This window comes from Aptenodytes patagonicus, chromosome 2 (assembly GCF_965638725.1).
Source record: "Aptenodytes patagonicus chromosome 2, bAptPat1.pri.cur, whole genome shotgun sequence".
In the NCBI taxonomy this organism is placed as follows: Eukaryota; Metazoa; Chordata; class Aves; order Sphenisciformes; family Spheniscidae; genus Aptenodytes; species Aptenodytes patagonicus.
This window is the reverse complement of record NC_134950.1, coordinates 140,774,376-140,795,105: the sequence shown is the minus strand read 5'-3', so window position 1 is coordinate 140,795,105 and position 20,730 is coordinate 140,774,376. Positions and strand designations below refer to the sequence as shown.

Below are 20,730 nucleotides of genomic sequence, written 5' to 3'. Positions count from 1 at the left end.
TCATACAGAAAATACTTTGCTCACTGGACTACAGCAGGAGGTGCTCTCAGACATCTCTATAAGCTACAGGAACACTTCTTGTTACAAACTTTGCGATCTCCTTGTAGTCTTCATTTTTACTGGATCTAAAAAGGCTAAAAAAAAAAAGCCAAAACAAGCCTATTATTTTCCATGGACTGAAGTTGCTCTTCACAGTCCACTTCTCCATAGGAAAGCTTGAAAAAAACCTTCAAACTTTGCTTTAGAATACAATTGCTTCCTCAACATCCCACTGAAGTTGTGCCTTTATGGCTTAATTGAGCCAAATGTAAGTATGTAAGAAAAAAAAATCTCTTAAAACCAGAGTTAGATAATACTTTAATGTGCTCACTTTCCAAATCCTTGCTTTTTCTTTCTTCAAGACAATAATTTTGTCTTTAGATAAAGAAATAGTAAACTTTTCCCTTCTTATGGCTTGGACTTTTGCTGCTAAAATTAAAGGAACTTCTGATTTCATTGAAAACACGATCAGATCTTTAATCCACTACATGTCCTTAATGTCTCATTACATCCTCTCTAGACTGGCCTAAAGTTACTTTGACCTCCTCTGACTATTAACACATTACCTTATGCTAAAAATCAATAAACTACACTCACTTCAATTAAAGCTTCCAAGGTGCAAGAGAGAGAAGGGCAGACCAATGGGAATTGGCAGGCCCACCATGCCATAAAATTAGTCGATGACTGTTCTGGCCCTTCTCCCCCTGCATGTCATTTTCCTCTTGACATTAAAGCATACTTGCATTCCAGGAAAGAAAAAAAAATCTGTCCCTACAGAACAGAACACGTAAGCTGATTTTTATTTTTCTTCTAAATAATAGCAAACCGAGTTATTCCAGGGGAGCAGATAGAAGGGGAATCAGCCTGTACCAAGCTTCTTCCTAAATGCACCCATGCTTCCACCCTGCAAGTACTCTCTCCTCAAAAGGATGCTATGAGTGTACCGAGATCCACAAGATGGTACCTTTTACCACCACATTTAACCAGTCAGCAGTGAAACGTGGGCCTCCCCACAAATGAAATGAAAGCATCAAGTGAAAACATTAATTTTTATTGTTTGGCAAAATACAGATCATTTGCTCAGAAAATTACCTGAACGGGGGCAAGCAGGGCCAGTGAAGGTACATACAATGTTTCTTTGGGAATGTACGGGGAGACCAAGCAGTGAGGCTGGGACAATCTGAACGGTAACCCACCGCAAGGCCCAGAGATATGTATGTTTGCTTTAGCAGCAATAATGCTTTGATTATTCCAACAAAGCCTCTTGACCAGTGCTAGAGGAGCACAGCTCTTCCTGCTGGTCTTTAACAGATTTGACAGAGGTGACTCAGGGTGATTTCACAGCAGCTGGCAATATTAACATCAAGGCTGAATGCAATCAGGTGATTTTAACATCATTTACCTGACAGTTCACCGTGCTTCGTGTTGTCTGATGCCCTTCCTACAGAAAAACCAGCAACAATCCTGATTAAAACAGAACATTTCTAGGAGGAACCTAAGACAAATTTCCCTCCGGGCTTAGATATTTACAGAGGTGGCTCAGAAAGGTCACAGGTTTCCTGTAACAGGCATGGCAGCACAGCCGAGTCCCTGTTTAACCAGCTGAGTGGGGCTGTAGTTACCTTTGTTGGTGCCAAGGATTGCTGTCCTTCCCACCACTAAGCAGCTGCTCTCCTACTGCACTTGGGTGAGAAGTTAGTTGTTGTAGCAGGGAGAAGAGACAGGAGTGGCAGTGAATGTCTCATCAGCAAGGACAACAGGCAAGAAGCCCACTCTAACAATCCCCTACTTTCTTGCTAGATAGTCCCAGTCAACAGCAGGTATCTCGCACACCTGCTGCTGCCAGACTCTGTCCCATCCGAGCATTTGCAGATGCACTCCAGCATCCACTAACTGAATATCCCACATGTAAATTCCCAAAGCTCCACGTGATCTTTTTTAAGATTGTGTGAGGAAAGGTGATGGAAATTTGTCCTGTATTTAAAGCAGCAAAGAATGATTCTGGCAACCTGCGTTTCCTGTGGTCTGTGCATCCTTGTGTAACCTGAAGTAAATCACCGAATTTCAGTGCTTCTATTCTCCACCTGTTAAAAGAGGATTTCTTCCATCCTTTCCCTGTTTATTTAAGCTTGCACTGTCTTTTATTGTGTGTTTGTACAATACTTGACCTAGTGAAGTCAATTCTCAACACTGCCATCTTGTAGGTACTGCTCATGATCTAGACAGCTGCCAGGGTTATTAGTGCCAAGCTGCACAGACTTGCTCAGAGCAAGATTAGACAACGAGACAAGTGCGATGTCTTGGAGACTTGCTGAAGCATGGGTGCAGCTCCACCAACGGTGGCATTGGGGCAGCAGAGAAAGGGCAGGAGCCAGCTCAGCTGAGAAGTAAAGCTTTTACGATGTAACACAGTATGAGCAAAAATACCCCCCTCCAGCAGTACAGGTCAGGGTTGTTTTGTCAGGGCACTCCGTAAGCTAAAACTACAGGTGTATCTGCATCAGGTCCATACAAACTCCCCTCCAGATCAGTAGCAGCTGCTCTGGGGATAGTAAGTGTGAGGGGAGGGCAAGGCTCTGCTGTGTTTACAAAGGAATAGCAAAATCCTCAGGTGCTTCTTCACTTTGGCCTGGAGAGTGAGAACATTTGCTTTTAAAAGGTATGTCAACTTGTCTGATCTCCTATGTCCTTAATTTTTTCTGCTGCTGTCGTTAAAGACACAAGGCCTCTCTGCAGTACAGCTGATTTTGTTTCTGGCATGTGGTATTTTCTGGGTGACTCAAGGACGGTGGCTGTTGATAATTTATTGGATCTTTCTTCCTTCGTTACTGAATTATACTGGGTAACAGACATCCGCTGACATGGCTTCAATCCAGAGGCTGAGCGTGAGGTGTCCTCTCCGCAGTAAAGTATATGAACTGAGAGGACCAAAAAGTGCCTGCTAACTACAGATGGAAGGATGAAGATAACTGCCAAATACCTCGTTCATTTTGAGGCTTTGGTTTTGCATTTTAATGGTATCTCCACTCTTGAAATGTCTGCGGTCTGCTGCTATTGGTTTCACATAAAAGGAAGAATTTCATAGTTCTATAACAGCTGGAGTTAGGGACTCCGTGGTGACTGCTAATGGCTATAGTTTTATCTCAACTCTGAATTATCACAGGTCCGAAAAACACAGAAAGATATATATGTATAGATACATATATATATGTATATGCTTTATGTGCCAGACTGCTGGGCCTTCAATCAATCCTCAGCAAGGACTCAAAGATCAGTGATTTAAAGGGAGTGCAGTGCTGCTCACCTAAAAAACCCTCTATCTGGAGTGGTGCTGAGACAAAAGACTGTGCAGATGCCAGTGTCCCTAAACAAAAGTGCTGGGCTCTGAAGTGAGACTCAGCAGGGAGGATCTCCAAGACTTAGTAACAGGCTTTCGCAGAATGACCTACGGTTTCAGAGGCCTTCCAGCATTAAAATAGGAGGAAGGGATGCAACCGTTTGTCCTCTTTAAAGATTGCTGCTGCTTCCTTCGAAGATTCAGATTGGGGTTGTATGCATCATATATCTATCATATTACTCGCCATTGGAAATCTAAAGACTTCAAAACATGAAGGATTCCCTAAACAGTCCCTTTCTGCTTATAGTATGTCCATGCTTATTTTTTCCTTACATAAAGAGGTATTGTTTTATTTTCTTTTTATATCCCAGTAGTAGAGAGGCCTTGAATGGAGTAAGTAAATTGGAAAAAAAAAAGATTATGTTTATAGTATCCCACTGCTTCTTCTGCTTCCTAGAGTCCTGCCTGGACTCCTCTTTAGTCTTCTTTATGTCCTGTCCCGATAGAGGTGTAGAGGAAGGCCTTCAAAGACGAGATGAAAACTGCAGAGTTTACCCTTGCAGAATTACTGGCTCTTGTGGCATTGTCTCCATCCACTGGAGTTAAGGGATGCGATTAAAATCTCAGCTAAACAATCTGTTCCTCCCTAAGTTTGTTTATCTGCCTTCCTTACTTTGTTTAAAACCTGCTAAGTAGTGTGGCGTGGCCATGAGAGGCAGAACAGAGGAAACCTATATTCTGATAAAAAGCTGTGATGTCAACATAAGGCTTAAAAATGTATGTATTTAAAAATTAATATTTTGGCAGGTTTTTACATAAGTAGAGTTTACAACTCTAGTGGCAACAGCTGTTAGGTGTCAGATTCTCTGAAAGACTGCTACTCTTTTTCAATATTATGAAACTGGAATGTATAAAGTGGTTTGTTTGAATCACATTCTCTGTGAGATGAAAGCAAAAATGATTTTGCAGAGACAGCTTTTATAAGGTCTTCAAAGTGAGTTTACTGTTGTTTCCATCCAAGAATTGAAACCTAGGAGCGCGAAAGAAAGCTTTCTGCCTAGCACATTTGTGATCAGCTTTCAAATCAATTTTCAATTGACTTCGCTTTTAAACTTTAGCAAACAGTAGGCCCAGTCTTGCATTCATTGAAATAATTTTGAGATTTACTGTTAACTTAAAAAGAAGACATGGTGAGCTGGTAAGACCTAAAAATTCTAGAGTATAGCTGAGCAATGAGCTGAAATTACTGCTCCCCACCCACACAGTGTTTGCCTTCCCTGAAACCTCGTTCTTTCATCCTCCTCTTTTCTTTGGTTTGTTTCTTCCTTTTTTCACCTAACCATAACACAAGCTTGTGAATTCCCTAGGATAAGGGTTGGTTTTCCTTTTGCTGCGTTCATGTAGCACACAATAATAGGCTCGGATTTCTCACTGAAACTTTCAAGTGTTGTGACTGAGAAGAATAATTACATTTTTTTGCTTAAGTTTTAGAAACTGCAACAAATACCCAGTACTACACACGTATCAGATGCCCATTGTGTGTCCACGTAAGAGACTGAAACCTTCATGCAGCAGTTAGGCTAGCTGCTGAAACTGTCCATGACCCTGGGGGAAAGAACTCCTCTGGTTGCACTGAAACTTTGCAGTTCTTATCACCTGCAGCCAAACAACTCTGTTTAGGCTTGAAAAAAATCCAATCTGGAATGCTTAGCTCTGGTTCATATTCTGCTGACTGAAGTCTACTTTTAACGCTAGAAATCAAAGCAGGGGAGTATTTGCTCTTTCCACTCCCTCCTGTAAAGCTGACTTTTTTTAACACCCTTCTGATCCAAAGCAGAATTTAATGTATTGGTCAAAATCCAAAGATGTTCAGGGGCTGGATGCAACTGCCGCACACCTGGAAAAGCTGTAGACCTGCACAGCTGCTACTACATCATGGTTTGCGTGTGCTACACCTTGGAGTGCTGTTGGCTTGGAAGAGGGGAAAATGCAAGTAAGTCTTAGCTCAAAACTCCTAGTCCCCAGTAAATCTGTAAATGAAAAGCCAGTCAGAAGTCTGTCCTTCCTTGCAAGCGATGAATTGGGCCATATATCATTCTGAGTGCAAATTCATGGTTTTTTTCGCTGGGCCAGATTAAGTATTTTCCCCTGGGCACTTCAGATGCCTGTTGACCAAAAGACAGACTAGAAGATCTGTCCAGTGACATGGGTTTTGAAAACTCCTCACAAATGCCTCACAACTATAGCACTAAAATGACGTGACTGGGAAAGACTTCTGGTAGGAAGTGAAGCTATGGAGGATGAGACTAGTGGACTGCACAGATGCTCAGTGAATTTTACCGGTTTTCTATGGTTTACAAAACACCAAGTTAATTTATCTGTTAAAGTATATATTGTGTTGTTTATCTTCAGGAACATTGTTAATCTATTAATTACCTCATTAAAGAAATTACAACTACACCTGAGCTCAGTTACCTGACTAAAATCCATAATTAATTGTTGCCTTCTTTAAAAAATAAAAATAACCTCCCCCCCTCCCACCACCCGTATCTAGGGAGCCAGCAGGTCTTTCTTTTTACTCATCTAAGAAAGAGATGCTTTCGGAAAGCCAGAGGGTAGCTATATTCCATACATATTTGTTCTGTAGGTGACCAGGAGTTGTAAGGAGCACTCGCAAGCTCCCATTACTAGGAGCACTGATAAATCACAGAGCAGTGGTTGGAGAACATCAGAGAAATCCTTCGTGCTCTATTTCATTGTCTCAGTAGGAACTGATATTAGCTGTTGCCTCTGAACACCAAGTTCAAGGAGCTGTGACATTATCACTAGACTACCTACAACATTATACACTGAAGCAGAGACTTCAGATTTTTCACAGCCCTCCTGGGAGTTTAGGCATATCGCCCATAAAATTTTATTTCCATACACTGTGATCTCTGTGAAATCTTTTTCTATTGCTGCTACGCCTTTTTTAGGAGAGATGAGCAACTGAATTTCCTCTTCAAGGTGTGCACTTAACTTGATTTACACAAAGTTATTACAGATCAACAGCCTGCTCGTTTTTACAGTGGACCCTGTATATTGGATGGGCATCTTCACTCATCCATTGCCAAAAGGGTCAGAACACATCCAAGACCTAGCTGTGCACACACCGTCCAGGCACGTGCTCCCTGCCCCTGCAAGCCGCAGGGACAGGCCGATCCCTGCAAATTAGTGGAGCTGCAGCGCTTTGTCTTTTGTGGCCATCTTTGAAATTCTCACATAGCAGGTTTCAGCGCACTGTACTTGCCATTTAAGCGTTTAATTAACTGTACGCTAAGTCAGTCCTGCTCAGTGAACTAAGTGCTACACACTTCTTCCTGTCCTTGCACTTCCTTTTGGATATATGCAGTACCTGAAGGACAAAGCATAGCTTTTAAATACGTAACTGTTGCAAGTGGATGGTTATGAAATTACTGGCTTATTCATGTTTTATCCCACAAACACTTAGTCAGAACTCTCAGTCAGAACTTGCATCTCCTTTTCCACTGCAGTCAATCAACTGAGATACAAATTCATCAAAAAATAAGCCTTCTTAGTTCTGACGTTCAAGGTCTGTTTGTTTATTCAATCTTTTATAATTCCAGCAAATCTCAGCACCGTTATAAATGTTAAATACTTATACAATATTTAGCAAGTTCTCTAGAAAAGCAAAAAATTAATTATATTTTTCTCTTCATCGTTACTCTGCTAGCAATATTGCAAAGCAAACAGCAGTATCTGATTTACTACTACTATTTCCATTATTATTCTGGAGTGGGGAAAATACCTTCACATATTAAATCTAGCTATGCAGGAACAAAATACAACAGATACTGCCTTGTATTTGAAATTGTAGTACTTTTAATCTGCTTGCAAACTGCTTCCATTATATTAAAGAAAAGTGATATATTTAAAAATTGCGCAACCCCCTTCAAAGGAAGCATTGTGAGGGGATGGTAGCTGATATTGAAATCTCAACTTGATAGGCTTTTAAACTATTTAGAATAACTCTGGCATACAAAAAGGCTCTGAAGTGCCCATGGCTTTTCTGGGGAAGAAAATATTGAGGAAAAAATAAAGCTCTTGGAACCAGTGCTGTAACTGGCAAGATTTTCGAACAGTAGCATTGAGTAGCCCAGCATTCTCAGCAAAAGAGCATGTTTGACTCAAGTGAGTGGTTCTAGAAAAAAACGAAAATGGTGTCACAGACTCGGGGTGGGGGCGGGAAACCTGTTGCTGTGGTGAATATAAGTACAGATGTCTTTGATCAGTATAAAACCACTGAAGAAAATACACAAGCCAAGGCTGTAAAGCTCATGCAGTATCACACCTTGAACACTTCTGAATTTCTCATGGTGCAGAAGTCTTACCTCACATACCGAAGGACTAAGGCAGGGGGTATTTTTCCATTTATTAAACATCTTTGCTGGTTTTTTTAGCGCCAGCTGCTTAGTGAAGTAGGGGTAAGGAGACTGGAGACCAGGGGTACTTGCAACAATAATGCTTTCTTCTACTCTTTAAAACTGCCCCATAACTAGTTGTACGTCTGGGTTTGGATTTTGTGACTATAAACTTTGTATCATATAAAGACAGGATCCATGCTTAACCTGCATTAATTACATGCTGCTATTAAACGAACAATTAGTACTGTAGAGAGTTCTGCGATACAAGTCCTTAATACATAGATGCTGTTGGGGACATCGGCCGTCCTGCTGTTCCACCCGGCCTCAGGAAGAAGGCGTGCTACTCACACCGCCCCAGGTACAGAAAGCGGTCAGCCTGTTCCCTGTGCTCTGCAAGCCTGGAGTCACTGCCGATACAACCATCCTATCAGAGGGTGAAGCAACTAGAATTCACAGAACTTGAAAGGGGGAGATTATCATTTTAGTCACCCTGAGACAACACTTGCTCAGTATGACTAGGATAATTTATGAGCTAGTACCACTTTTTTCCAGCTAACACACCTAACAGCATTCAAGACGCAACTCAGTGTGACTGTCAGTATCAAAGAACAGGCTTTCTGTTTGTTAGCCTGCTATATGGCATAATGTTTATTTATGAAAATGAAAGCAGTAAAATGTAAATGTTAGACTTCATGTGAAGGTACATATGAAATGAGAATAGGTTTAATTAACTGGTCTAATCAGAATGGTATCTTAAATTGTAACACACAGTGACTCCATCTCCTACCACTCTAAGCTTTGTTATTTATTGTGAGGAAATAAATTAAATTTTCTACCACCGACTACTTTTTAATAATCAAAGCAAAATAATTCATGCAGCATGTAAGTTATCATAAAAGAATTCAGCAGACGTAGCAAAGATGATAAAAGGCTTCTTTGTGCAAAACATTCTGTATGTCAATTTAAGAGACGGTCTTAAGAGCAAAACTTCACATGTTGCGATTTGTCAGCGATTTCATTGTTACTGCTTATTTTCAAGGGGGTTCTCAAAATCCATGGTGAAACTGCTGTAGTATTTTATGTAGGAACTTGATCTTCTTTTAGAACAATGTAACGTCATCTAAAAGCAATGCTTTTTTTAGCTCTAATCTTAGATCTAGGCTATAGTTGAAGAGGAGTAACTTCAATTTTTAAATGTACAACCAAGCTACAGTTGGTTGCTGTAATAATAAACATTATTATTATTACTACACATACATCAATACATTTTACCCTAGCCTAGGTCTGCCACGTCATCATACCGAAATGCAACTGGTTTTCTCTTTCATATACATTGAGAAACCTGCTCGGTTTCCGCACGGAGCAGCAAGAATTGGTGGTGTGCAGTGGCTAACACGTCTCTTTCACGAAGACAGAGGTGTTGGTATCCCATCACTATATGCCAGCTACCTGTAGCTGGCAGTGCATTGTCCTTGCGATAATTTCATTCTCCTCATGACTTCATTCCTTTGTGTTTTACAACTAATTCAGCTCCATGATGCAGCTGGTTTCTTCCTCTCCCTCCTTCTGCATTTGCTCGTATTTGCTTCTGTCCTTTACTGTTCTACAGTTCTGGCTGTATCCCTCTGCACCTGCAGTATACGGGATTTGGTTCATTTGTCTTATGTTTCACTTTTCATTTGATTTGCATGCTACTCACAACACCTGGTGTTATTAAAAAAAGAACTGCTAAGGTGATTAGCTATTGAGCTGGATAATAAATGTCATTAGCCTGTTCTACAGGATGATGGTATTTAGCCAAAATAAAAGGAATATTGTGCTTATCTGGCCAAGGAAATTGAAGCCCACTGGCGTCGCTTTGGAAAGAATTTGTCATCTGCTGTGTCACTAGATGTGCTTGTATAACAACAGTCCTATCTACTTGAATGGAATCTACCTTTAAAATGAGCAGCACTGAGTGGAAGCTCTCATTTAATGTCTTGCTACAGCGAAACTCTCATGAACTGCTAGCTTTTAATTTCCATAAATTGCTGTTTCCATATGAAAGATGCTTTCCTGTGAAGTACAGTGCAGCCTTGCAAGTGGACATTTGATGATCTTTTGCATCTTTGTTGTTAATCTGGGCACTATGAGAGAGCTCCTGCAGCACATGAGGTAGTATGCATTAAAAGGTAACCTAAGTCTTTGTTGGGTAATAATATTAAAATTTCCAAGAGTCTTCTCTTTCCACTCTATGACGATTCTTTCTTGGCAACATTTACCACCTCTCTCGCCACGACCAGTTTCACGGCCCATATCCCTAATAAGGGCTATCTATGTTTCATAGAGGTAGTTAATGGCTGCAGCTTTAACCTGCCCTGAACCAAAATTATTCCTGGACCATTTAGGAATAATTAAAAAAAAAATCCTATTTTACCATGATGAAGCAGCCACACGTTATGCAGGTGCTGCTTCTTTTTCTTGAAACACAAAGGTTCATCCTTGGCTACCTTTTCTGTGTGGAAAATATATGTAGACCATATGTATGAAACATATGGAGAAAACAATACATTACCATTTACCCTGGTAAATTGTTATCAAAGAAAGGGGAAAATGTTTTTAGCCCAGAAAAGCTGAAGTTGCAGTTGTTTTCATGAGGTAAGGAATGCTGAGCCAGAAAGAACTCAGAAATGTAGACAAGTTAGATAGGAAGTGAGAAAAGTAGCAGTAGGTGAAATGACCCAACACAGAGATTAGGCACCTCCTTATTTTGTATTACAAAGTCTGCACGTGGCTCGAGCCTTTTCCCATTCATGTTCCTCATACGTGCATCTTGCAGTTATTGTCACCTGTCATCTAATAACAGCCCCCCCCCCCCATTTAGCTACATACTTACAAAGAAAGTGAGTATACTTCTTGCTGTACACCTCCTTCATTCAAGGCTTCTACAGGATAATCAAAGCCTTGCTTCGCCCTTACCTTCAATTATCAGAGGTTGAATATGTCAGCTTCCTTACACTCCCACTAATTTAGGTACCCTTACTCCCTTTGTAACACCTGGAACACCTGCCCGGTGTGCACGTTTGACTTCTAAAGTAGCATGAAGTGCATGGGAGGAGTTGATCAACTTGGATTGGTATTTAATAGCTGTTTTGCAGAAATGCCTACAGGCGTTAATTAACATCAAGGTGCTAAACACTAAGATGACTTGCAATGAAAAATAGTCCCTGGCCCAGAGAGTTCATAATTCACTTTATAGCAAGTTACAACAGGTGGATGACATAAATTAACTGTAGGGAGGGAATGAGAAATAGAACAATCGACTTCAAGCATTTTCTGGACAGTGTGGATCATTTTAATGTATATATTTACAAATACAGATATGCTCATCTTGCTGAAGATGTTCATTTCTCTCTAATCTTAAAATGATCTTCCTGATGTCATAAAACTCTTCTTCCAAAGAAACACATAATCTATGAGATTCCTTCTCCACCTGGTGTGTTGGATATGCTATACTCTACAAAATCATCAGTTCTGTATCCCTCCCTTTTCAAGGGCACTGAAATCTGTTATTAAGAGCAAGAGATAGAGGCAATTTTTCTGCATTTTATGTTTAAAATTAAAATACCTCCAATAAAAGTAGGAGCTGGCCCATATCCCTCTTTGTGGAATTAATTGTAAAATATGTTATTATAAAGCTGTGTTAAAGTGTGAACACATCTTGGTAACAATCAGACATTAAAATTTAGACGACTGTAATATCTAATAGGCTTATTTTTCCATTAAAAATAGGGAATACATAATTTTGTAGGTGGAGATAAAGGTCAATTTGATTTATTTCAGCTTGTCAAGTTTTATGAATAAATCTATTATCTCTAGTAATATTCCTTAACAAGGTATTTCTATCTGGTTTCCACCAATTTTAAATTACTGAAAACCATCCATGAAATAATTAAGGCCCACTTTTACTGTCACTACAAATGCTTTTCTATTACATTGTATGCTGTGCAGTTCTTTATACTATGCAAAAGTAGCGTAAAACACTGCCAAATCAGAAACCCTACTAGTTGGCCTTAGGGGTAGTAACTTACCCCTATTTTTCCATAGATGTAGGCCACTTCCTCCAAAGAGAGTCATCTGCAAGATCAGAATGTAAATAACTAAGATAAAAGCAGTGAAACATTAATCTCATGTAAGCAAATGACAATTTTGCTATTTTTAGTAGGACTATAATGGATATTTTAACACTTTAATAACATGAAACCTTGCCTATAGTATACTAGGGAATTTTTGTTGCTATACAATGTCCTTTTACTATTAAATTACTTCTCTTTTATACATCATAATTCTTTGTGATTTAAAATATAAAGTACAATGCTTTCAAAGGAAAAAAAAAAGAAATATGACTGCCAGAATATTCTTAAAAAATCCCTTTTCAGCAGCCGCATCAAAAGTCCTCTAGAAAAAATACAAGGTTAATATTGAAAATGCCCCCTTTTCTCTTTTACTGGAGCCCAGCTGGTCAAAGACTTGCCTACTTGGAACAGCAGACTTCAGTAGCACAATAGCTTTACTTAGCAGTTAAACATATGCTTTTATCAAAAAAGATTAATTTTTATCTAACTAAGGGTTATAGAGGAAGACTTTTCTAGTATGCTCTGAAGTCAGCACATCTGATCCTTTTGTGTGCTATTGGTATTTTACACTGAGCTGGTGTACATCCAACACAGGCAGAAGTAGCCATCTACATTGCCACAGCTGTATAAAAACTACAGTGGCAAATGTAGTAAGCGAGGAGAGCAGTGGGAAGGAACAGAATGATGGAGAGACAGCAAGAGTATCTGAGTCAAAGTACTCCTCCAGGCCTCCTCTAAAACCTCTGCGCTCTGGAAACAGTAACATACAAAAATCTTATTAGACGTCAGTAATTAGTTTTGACTTTGAAAGACTTCACTGCTCAAATTAGGCTTAAGATATTAAAATGTAGAATTACTTAACATATCCTTGTGCTGTGGGAAACCTTCCTTGTAACTAAGCTAGGTGACATTTATGTTCATTCAGGCCTGAGCACTGCTGCTCTCTACATGCCAGGCGTCTAACAGGACGATTTCATCCACTCAGTTTTTCTCGGCTCCTCCCGGACTGTCTCCTATTTCACGGGGACGATCGAAAGGCAAGGAGACTACGGTAAGAACACGCAGCCGGCCCTGAGGCCTTGGACCACTCGCGGTTTATGCAACAGCAGCAAGAAACCCCGCTCACAGCGCTTCCCTCCCCTCTAACTTCGCCCGTATCAGCGTCTGCAGAGGTCCCAGGTGGTGGGGGCAAGGCAGCCAACGGGGTTTTCCACAGCCGCTGAGGCACGACGGTGGCCTAGAGCCTGGGATACTTGCTGCGTCACTCCACAGCTCAGGAGCTGTAAGGCTGTTGAGGCTCTGACTGCAGCACCCCGGCCTCCCTGGGCAGTGCTCTTCACCCGGGCCGCCCCAGAACCACCCCGAGGGGGCCGCGAGAGGAAAAAACCAGCCCCGCCATGGCAGCATCTCCTCAGCGCCGCGGACCGGCGGGGCGGGGGGCGGGCGGAGCCCCGCGAGCGCAGGCCGCGGCGGGTCACGTGGGCAGGGCCGCCGCTGCCGCCTTGAAGCGCGTTGCTAGGCGACGGGAGGGCGCGCGGCGCCTACGGGAGCGGCCGGTGGTAGGGGAGGGATGACGCAACGGCGGGGCGAGCGGAGCAGCCTCAGCGGCGCCCCCTTGCCGCCCCGGGGAGGCGGCGTCTGCCCCGCGCCGGGAGGCTTTCCTGGGGGGCTCTCGGCGGGAAAGTGCGGCCGGAGAAGGGCGCTGCCGCCGGCCGCCCTGCGGGCTGCGCGCCCCCGGCAGTGGCGCAGGTGCGCTGTGAGACGCCGCCGAGCCCTCTCCCAGCCGCTAGGGGGCGGGGCTAGAGTGACAGCACCCACATCCAATGAGCGCACGCGCCTCCGGCGACGGGGCGGGACGCTAAGGCCGGCGGGGCGCTGCCGCCCGCCCACCCGCCGCAGGGGGTGGGAGGCTGCTGGCGCCGCCCGCCCGTTGGGGCAAGGGCCCGCGCGCCGTGGGCGGAGGGCGCGGCAGCTCTCCCCGAGCGAGCCGTGTGAGGCAGTGACTCCGCTCCGCGGGGGGCGGAGTGGGGTCGCTCAGGCAGGGCGTGGGCGGAGGCCGCGGCCTCTCCCCCGGCCGCGCTTGGCCCTAGCGTTCGGTTGAAGACGGTAAAAATCGGGTTCTCAGATGAGTGGCCGGTGCCGCCGGCCAATAGGCGAGGAGGACCGCGTCCTCCTCCCCGCCCCCGCCGCGCGGCGGGGCCAATGGGGGGCGCGGGGCGGGGCGCGCGGGGCTAGGCGCGGGCTGGGAGGGGCCTCACCGCCAGATGCGGGAGAGTCGCGGCGGCGGCGGTAGCGGTTGTAGCAGCGGTGACGCGTGCGGCGGACGCGGCGCGCGGGCATGGGGGCGCGGGCTGCTCTCGCCTCCCCGCGCTGAGGGACGTGCCCGCCGGCGGGGCCAAGCGGTAGGCGAGGGGCGGCGGTTGGCGGGGCGGCGGTGGCGGTGCCGGTGCCGGTGCTGCTGGTGGCGGTGCTGCTGGTGGCGGTGAGGGGCGCAGGTGCCCGGCGAGCTGCAGTGTCGGTCGCGGCCGCCGCCGCGTTGCGGGGCGGCAGAGCCCGCTGGGCCGGGCGGGGGACGTGTGGCGTTCCGCGTCGCGCTGCCCGCGGCTGCTTCCGCAGTCGGGGCGGCGGCGCTGGCCGGCGCGTTGTGGCCGCGAAGCCCCGGGCGAGGCGGAGGGGGGGTCAGCCGTGGGCTAATGCCGCTTGTGTCGTTGGCAGGATCCGAGCCTAGCGCGGCGGCGAGCGTAGCCGTGGGAGCCGGCCTCTGCTCGTGGCAGCCTGCTGTCACCTTCCCTTCTGGCAATGGGGAATGGACTCTCGGACCAGACGCCGATCCTCTCCAGCCTGCCTTCTTTCCAGAGTTTCCACATTGTCATCTTGGGACTGGACTCCGCTGGAAAGACGACCGTGCTCTACAGGCTGCAGTTCAATGAGTTCGTCAACACTGTCCCCACTAAAGGATTTAATACGGAGAAAATCAAAGTGACGCTGGGCAACTCGAAAACGGTCACTTTCCACTTCTGGGATGTGGGCGGCCAGGAGAAGCTAAGGCCGCTGTGGAAGTCGTACACAAGGTGCACCGATGGCATTGTGTTTGTGGTGGACTCTGTCGATGTTGAGAGAATGGAGGAGGCCAAAACAGAACTTCATAAAATTACTAGGATATCTGAAAATCAAGGAGTGCCTGTCCTAATCGTTGCTAACAAGCAGGACTTGAGGAACTCTCTCTCCCTTTCTGAAATCGAGAAAATGTTAGCAATGAGTGAGCTGAGTTCTTCGACTCCCTGGCATTTGCAGCCTACCTGTGCAATCATTGGAGATGGACTCAAAGAGGGACTGGAGAAACTACATGATATGATAATTAAGCGAAGGAAAATGTTGAGGCAGCAGAAAAAGAAGAGATGAGTTCTATTTTGACCTTTCTATTTTAGAGTAGTTACATGGTCAAAATTTGACGTAAGACAGCTTCCAAACCCAGGCCTGCTTGTTTGGATGGTGTTAAGCTTAGTTATGTTAAACAATCAGTTGCACAACCTTGCTGTGTGGAAGGCTGTGCAGTTATGGAATTTTTTTTTTTTTTTAACTAGTCTCTTCTGAGTTTTATGGCTCTGCATTATTTCAGAAGCCCTAATAGATGATGTAATTCTATCAGGAAATGGATGGGTGGGTATATGTGACATGGATGTCTAAATAGCCAAATAAAATGAGGGGTTTCTGCTTAGTGTTGTATTCATATGTTTGAGGGTGCCCTCTGCAAGCAATCTGCATTGAAGGTGTTCTGTGTTTTTTAAACTTCTAATGCTTGTAAGTGGAGTGTTCTGGTGAACATTATACAGCTTTAAAAACATGTATGAAGCTAGTAACCCATTATTTTGAGAGGCTGGTTTTTATCTTGTTTGGGGATTTCTATGAAAGCTTGGCTACATATGTAGGGTTTTTTTCTTTAATTTGGCACTTTTTGAAATTGAATCACGTTCAGTTCAAATACTTGGAATTCAAGTGCTGTGGATTCTTCAACTGATAAAAGAAAGACTTTTTGACAAGTAAAAATGTAAACAACACGCTGGAGCATGGAAAAGTGGTGGTTTCCCAACATATAGCATGTTTTTGGTATGTAAGGTTTTTATTTTTTAGAAGTAGCCATTCATCATTACACAGTGCTAATCAGGTTTAAACTATTACTCAAAATTAGTAATTTATTTCTGAATGATGAGTATTATGTCCTCCTACTATCAAGTGAAAAGTAAATTAATTGCAGCAAAGGAGCTGTAAAGAACAACTCTGGCTGTTGTGGTTCTAACCAGTGCAGCGTTCTTCGCTCTACTGGTGACTTTTCTGGCAATAAAACAAAATTATAATGAAGTAAAGATGGAGTTAAAATTAGCAGAGCACATCTTGTATGTCCCCAAAATACCCCATTTTATTAAAGTGGTATTGCTATGTCACTTTCAACGTATGCTTTTTTTTATCGTGACTCTTAAAGTATTTTGTGGTTAGGAATGTAATAATGCTTTATGCACTCAAAACATATGACACTACCGGGGGCGGGGGAGGGAGGGGATTGGGGGAAGAAGATTTTCAAGGTGGGCCTGTGTTCTGCTTTAATTATGCTTTAAGCTGTTCTTGTTTACAGAGTGTGCAAACAGTGTTAACTGGGCAGGATAATGCTTGACGGAAAAAGGAGGGTAGTTTTTCTTATTGGTACAGAGCTTCAAGTGACTCTTTAGATACTTGGCTAGCAATTTAAAGGGCTAAAACAGAGCCTGGATTTTTAAGACTAACTTTAGTGGTGCTGTAAAAATTCATCAGAATGTTAGATTCTCTTTAAACTTTTGTTGGAAATACCAGATTAAAAAAAGTGGGAAAAAAAAAAAAAAAACCAAAACAAAAAGCAAAATCTATTTCCTCCTTTTACTCAACCAGCGAAGTAATACATTTTTTCTTACCTGCTGCCATGTATCAGGAGGATGACAGCTACAAACCTGAATGTCAGTCAATGTAACTTAGATATGTTTAAAAAAATAATCAAACTTTTTAACCAGCAGCTGTTCGTCCAGGAGGTAACCAAAAATGCACTTTAGTGTCTTCAATAACTGAAAGGGACAGCTGGTTTTTTTAATGACATCTTGGTCCTTTTTGAATAAACTGAAGTAGCTTCCAGTGGAGCTTTTGTATGTTGGTTATATATGTACCTGCACTGGTGACATTGTAAGTCACTTACTCAAGTAATGTCTATATTTATAGAAATGTGGATGACTTCTTAAACCTTAATAAACAATTCAAAACAAGCCTGCAGAGAGAAGGTGTCTGACTTCTTGTACTGCAGCAGTACGTTCTCATCAACCTCTGTGCACGTATTGATTCTAATAACAGTAGAGCTATTTCTGTTGAAAACCAAAGTCTTACAAATATGGTGAGGCTCATAAATGTCATGGTGTTATAAATTGCAGGTATCTCATTAAAAACTTTAAATCAATGGCATGTCTGTATATTCACAGAAGAAATATTAACTGCAGCAACTCCTTTCTGAAGTGATGGATCTTGCATAATTTGAAAAATCTTTTCTATAGCTGAACCTATTTTGTGTTACGTGCAATGTTTAATAGGCGATGTTGGGCATTTATCACGTACTCACAGGTGGTACTTAATTTAGTATCTTCAGGCTCATCTATCTGAAGCTGTCTGAGGGATTCACATGTAGTTAAGCCTTGGGTGAATTTCCTCCTCGGATTTTACAGCAGTGAGTAGAATGTGGCAAGAGATACGGAAGCTTCTAACTAGTTTCAGGACCTGAACATAGACAAGACATTTAGCCTGCGAATCAAAATTGCTAAGTTCGAACAAGAATATCCAAACCTATCTCAAAAACCTGGTATTTTCATTTCTGTTTATGTAACTGATGGCATACCAAAATGTAGGTTACTAACAGTCAGTCTTGAGAAAAAGCTGTATTAGTGATGCTGAGCGCTATGAATTTGGGGTGTAATTGGTATAATCTGGCTAACATTTTCCTTCCTATCAGGTGCACAGTACTACTAGGGTGAGGAAGGTGAGATGACAGGCTGGCTCTTTGTACCCAGTAAACAAACTGTACAATACCAAGTAATAATGGCTTCATTTTGAGTATTCATGAGGCTTCTATTGGGAATAGTTGAAAAGGCATCCTGCTTGAAAAAGTCAATCATATCTTGCTCTGCATATTAAACATGCTAGTGTTTATCTGGTGACAGTCTCCCTAAATTCTTCTGTGTATAAAAACTTCAGTGAATGATTTTAAATACAAAGATGTGACTGATCTGTACTGTAGCACTCTGGAGGAAGAAGCAAGAGAAGGTGGAGAGTACTGTTTCTAAAATGTCATGTTTGTTATCTTGTGATATTTAATACTGACTTGCAAGTAGAAAACTGAGTGGGGGATGAGTTTTACGTCCAAGCTATACCTTTATCTGTACTAGAACTGTTTTGCTGGAATATTACAGTAACTGTTCAGAGTAAAATACACAAATGTAGCTGTACCTCCAAAACTGTGTTTTGTATTACTATGACAAAGTCTTCAACTATGAACAAAGTGGTGATTGCAGTAGAGCATTTGGTATCTTAGCTGACTGAGTTTCTGCTGGCATAGTTCTGTCAGCCTGGGATCACTCTCTTCCATACGATGAATTGACAGTTCTGGCCTAAATACTGGTATGTGTAAGAAAGTCTTTAGAGGAGCTGAATAAGCAGGTGTAATTTTGTTACAATGCTGGAATTACACAACTTAAATTTTAAAATAATTTTTGCTGAAATGGGCTACAAATGACACTGTTCTTCAAGGCACTAGACAAGTTAAATATCTTAAACTGCTGCTACTTTAAGGAGGTATGGAATTGCATTTAAATCGGTGCAGCACTGTTAAAAACGAACAAACCACAAGGTCTCGTAACCTTATAACTGTTGTCTTAGCTTACAAAAGTTGGTATGGCATTGCCTCAGCTGTTTATGCGCATGCAATCTTTTAAAGTTAACCAGCCTTCAGGATCTGGTCTCTGTTTTCTAGCTGCGTGGCTGCGTATTAGCTTATGACTTTCAGCTAGAAAAAGTACTGTAGGATGGTGAGACTCCTTCAAGTTCTTGACGTCACTTTTAAGTTGTGTTGCACTGAATGTGCATTTACATTACATTTGAAAAAAATATAAATACTGTTTTTCAGCCAGGTGATAGGTGAAACCTATCACCTATCTCTCTTCAAATTTTAATGTTTTATCCTATCCTGGTTGATCCTTCATGTGTGGAAAGCAGTACCCACAGCCAGTCCACGGTTCCCAGCCTGACTTAGAGAGGTGCTTCTGCACCACCTTACACAGCACTTCGGTCCTGCAGGAGTTTATTACCTGGGACGCAGCTGTCACAGAGCAGCGAGGAGGTGAAGGCAGTCTGGTCGGGGCTAGCGAGCCCTTCTGGACCCCAGCAGGCCTGTGTGAAGGCACCTCTGCCTTCTTGTGGGGGTTTATCTGCACCTTGGATCATTTGTTTGCAGATAGCAGGGTGTTAATTAGTGCCTGGCTGAAACTTTTTGTTGAGAGGAGAGTGTCATTTCTGGCATCGGAGGAGGATTTAGATACTGAATTGATACTACAAAGAAGGACTTGGTAAGGCAGAGTGTGGAAAATGTAGGCAGTCTGCATACACTATATATAGGGCACCAACCTTACCATGCAGTCTTGATTCAGCTGTGCAGATTGCAATGCATGAAGGCTAGCAAATGTGTTCATAATGCTATCTTCCTTTAACTTCTTTTGAGAGAGAAATCTAGGCATGAATCAGTGCTTTTTGGATCAGTGTTTTCACTTTACTGTTGGGTGACTCGTCTTTTGACAGAGTCACAGCTTATAGCCCTGCTCTGACAGCCGATAGCCTGGTGTCCCTGAGCCAAAACAACTCTTGTTGCTGCTGGAAGGGATGTGTAGGGAGCTGTGAACGGGTGTCGTCTCCTGTTTGGTTTAGTCTGGGGGATGAGGAAAGCATTTTATTATTTATTTATTTTTTAATCCTGACTGACACAGGTATGTGAAGGCCTGCCCCTCTCACGCTGCTCTGCAGGCTGTGATTATTTTTAGGAGCAGTACGAGACTGCAGAGCCGCATGGATAAACTTGTATGTGTTTTTAAACTGAAGGGAAGCACACAGCCTGACTTCACGGCAGGGTGATGCCTGGGGTTGTCATATGGGCTCCTACAGCCATCCTACCTATCTGAGAACAAAATAAAGGGGTGACACGTAACTGGTACCTTGCCCTTCTTTAAAGCCTTAGTCAGTCATCTTAAACCAGCTGTAAAGAAGCAAAAAATGCAGTTTCAAAGTCCTAGCTGAAAAAAATCCCAAGCAGCAAATTAAGGACTTAGGGTTCCTCCCTGTTGGTGTCCTGTTTTATTGGTGCTGGCTGTGAGTGGTCTGAGGCACCTGTGCTGTGGCTGGGCGATGCTGCCGGCAGCCTCCCTGCTTGCCACGGGGCCTGGCAAATGACACAGTCACTGAGTATTCACATACTGATTTTATTCAAAGGCAAACCCAAAATCTAAGGAGAAAAAGCAGGCAGGGAGGCCAGACGGTGCTTCCAGACTAAATACCTGCTTGCAAACAGCTCAGGAAGGTAAGAGATGATAACCCCTGAGCTGTGAAGATTATGATTTCTTAGTTCCAGCTGTATTTACACAGCTGCTCCACCAGAATTAAGAGCTAAAGATGACAGAATAGTTAGAAAGGAGAAGGTCGAGTACAGTTGTTGGCTGTGGGGTGTGTGGAGGGAGACAGGATTTGAAACCGTTGGGTTTTCCTA

The 20,730-nt window shown here is 43.1% G+C and overlaps 1 protein-coding gene across 2 annotated transcripts; it reads left to right on the top strand.

The window, feature by feature from the left end:
- Positions 1-12,949: 12,949 nt before the first annotated feature.
- ARL4A (ARF like GTPase 4A) lies at positions 12,950-18,136 on the top strand. 2 transcript variants are annotated; one of them, XM_076331417.1, is made up of 2 exons: positions 12,950-12,966; positions 14,631-18,136. In XM_076331417.1, the coding sequence occupies exon 2, from the start codon at positions 14,715-14,717 to the stop codon at positions 15,315-15,317; it is 603 nt and encodes a 200-aa protein (XP_076187532.1). In that variant the 5' UTR covers positions 12,950-12,966; positions 14,631-14,714; the 3' UTR covers positions 15,318-18,136. The 2 variants fall into 2 exon arrangements, with proteins under 2 accessions (XP_076187532.1, XP_076187531.1); XM_076331416.1 differs by lacking the exon at positions 12,950-12,966 and adding an exon at positions 14,205-14,317.
- Positions 18,137-20,730: the final 2,594 nt, after the last annotated feature.

Bases quoted from the DNA above. Each gene is read 5' to 3' on its own strand.
- ARL4A (XM_076331417.1), top strand. From the start codon at position 14,715: ATGGGGAATGGACTCTCGGACCAGACGCCGATCCTCTCCAGCCTGCCT.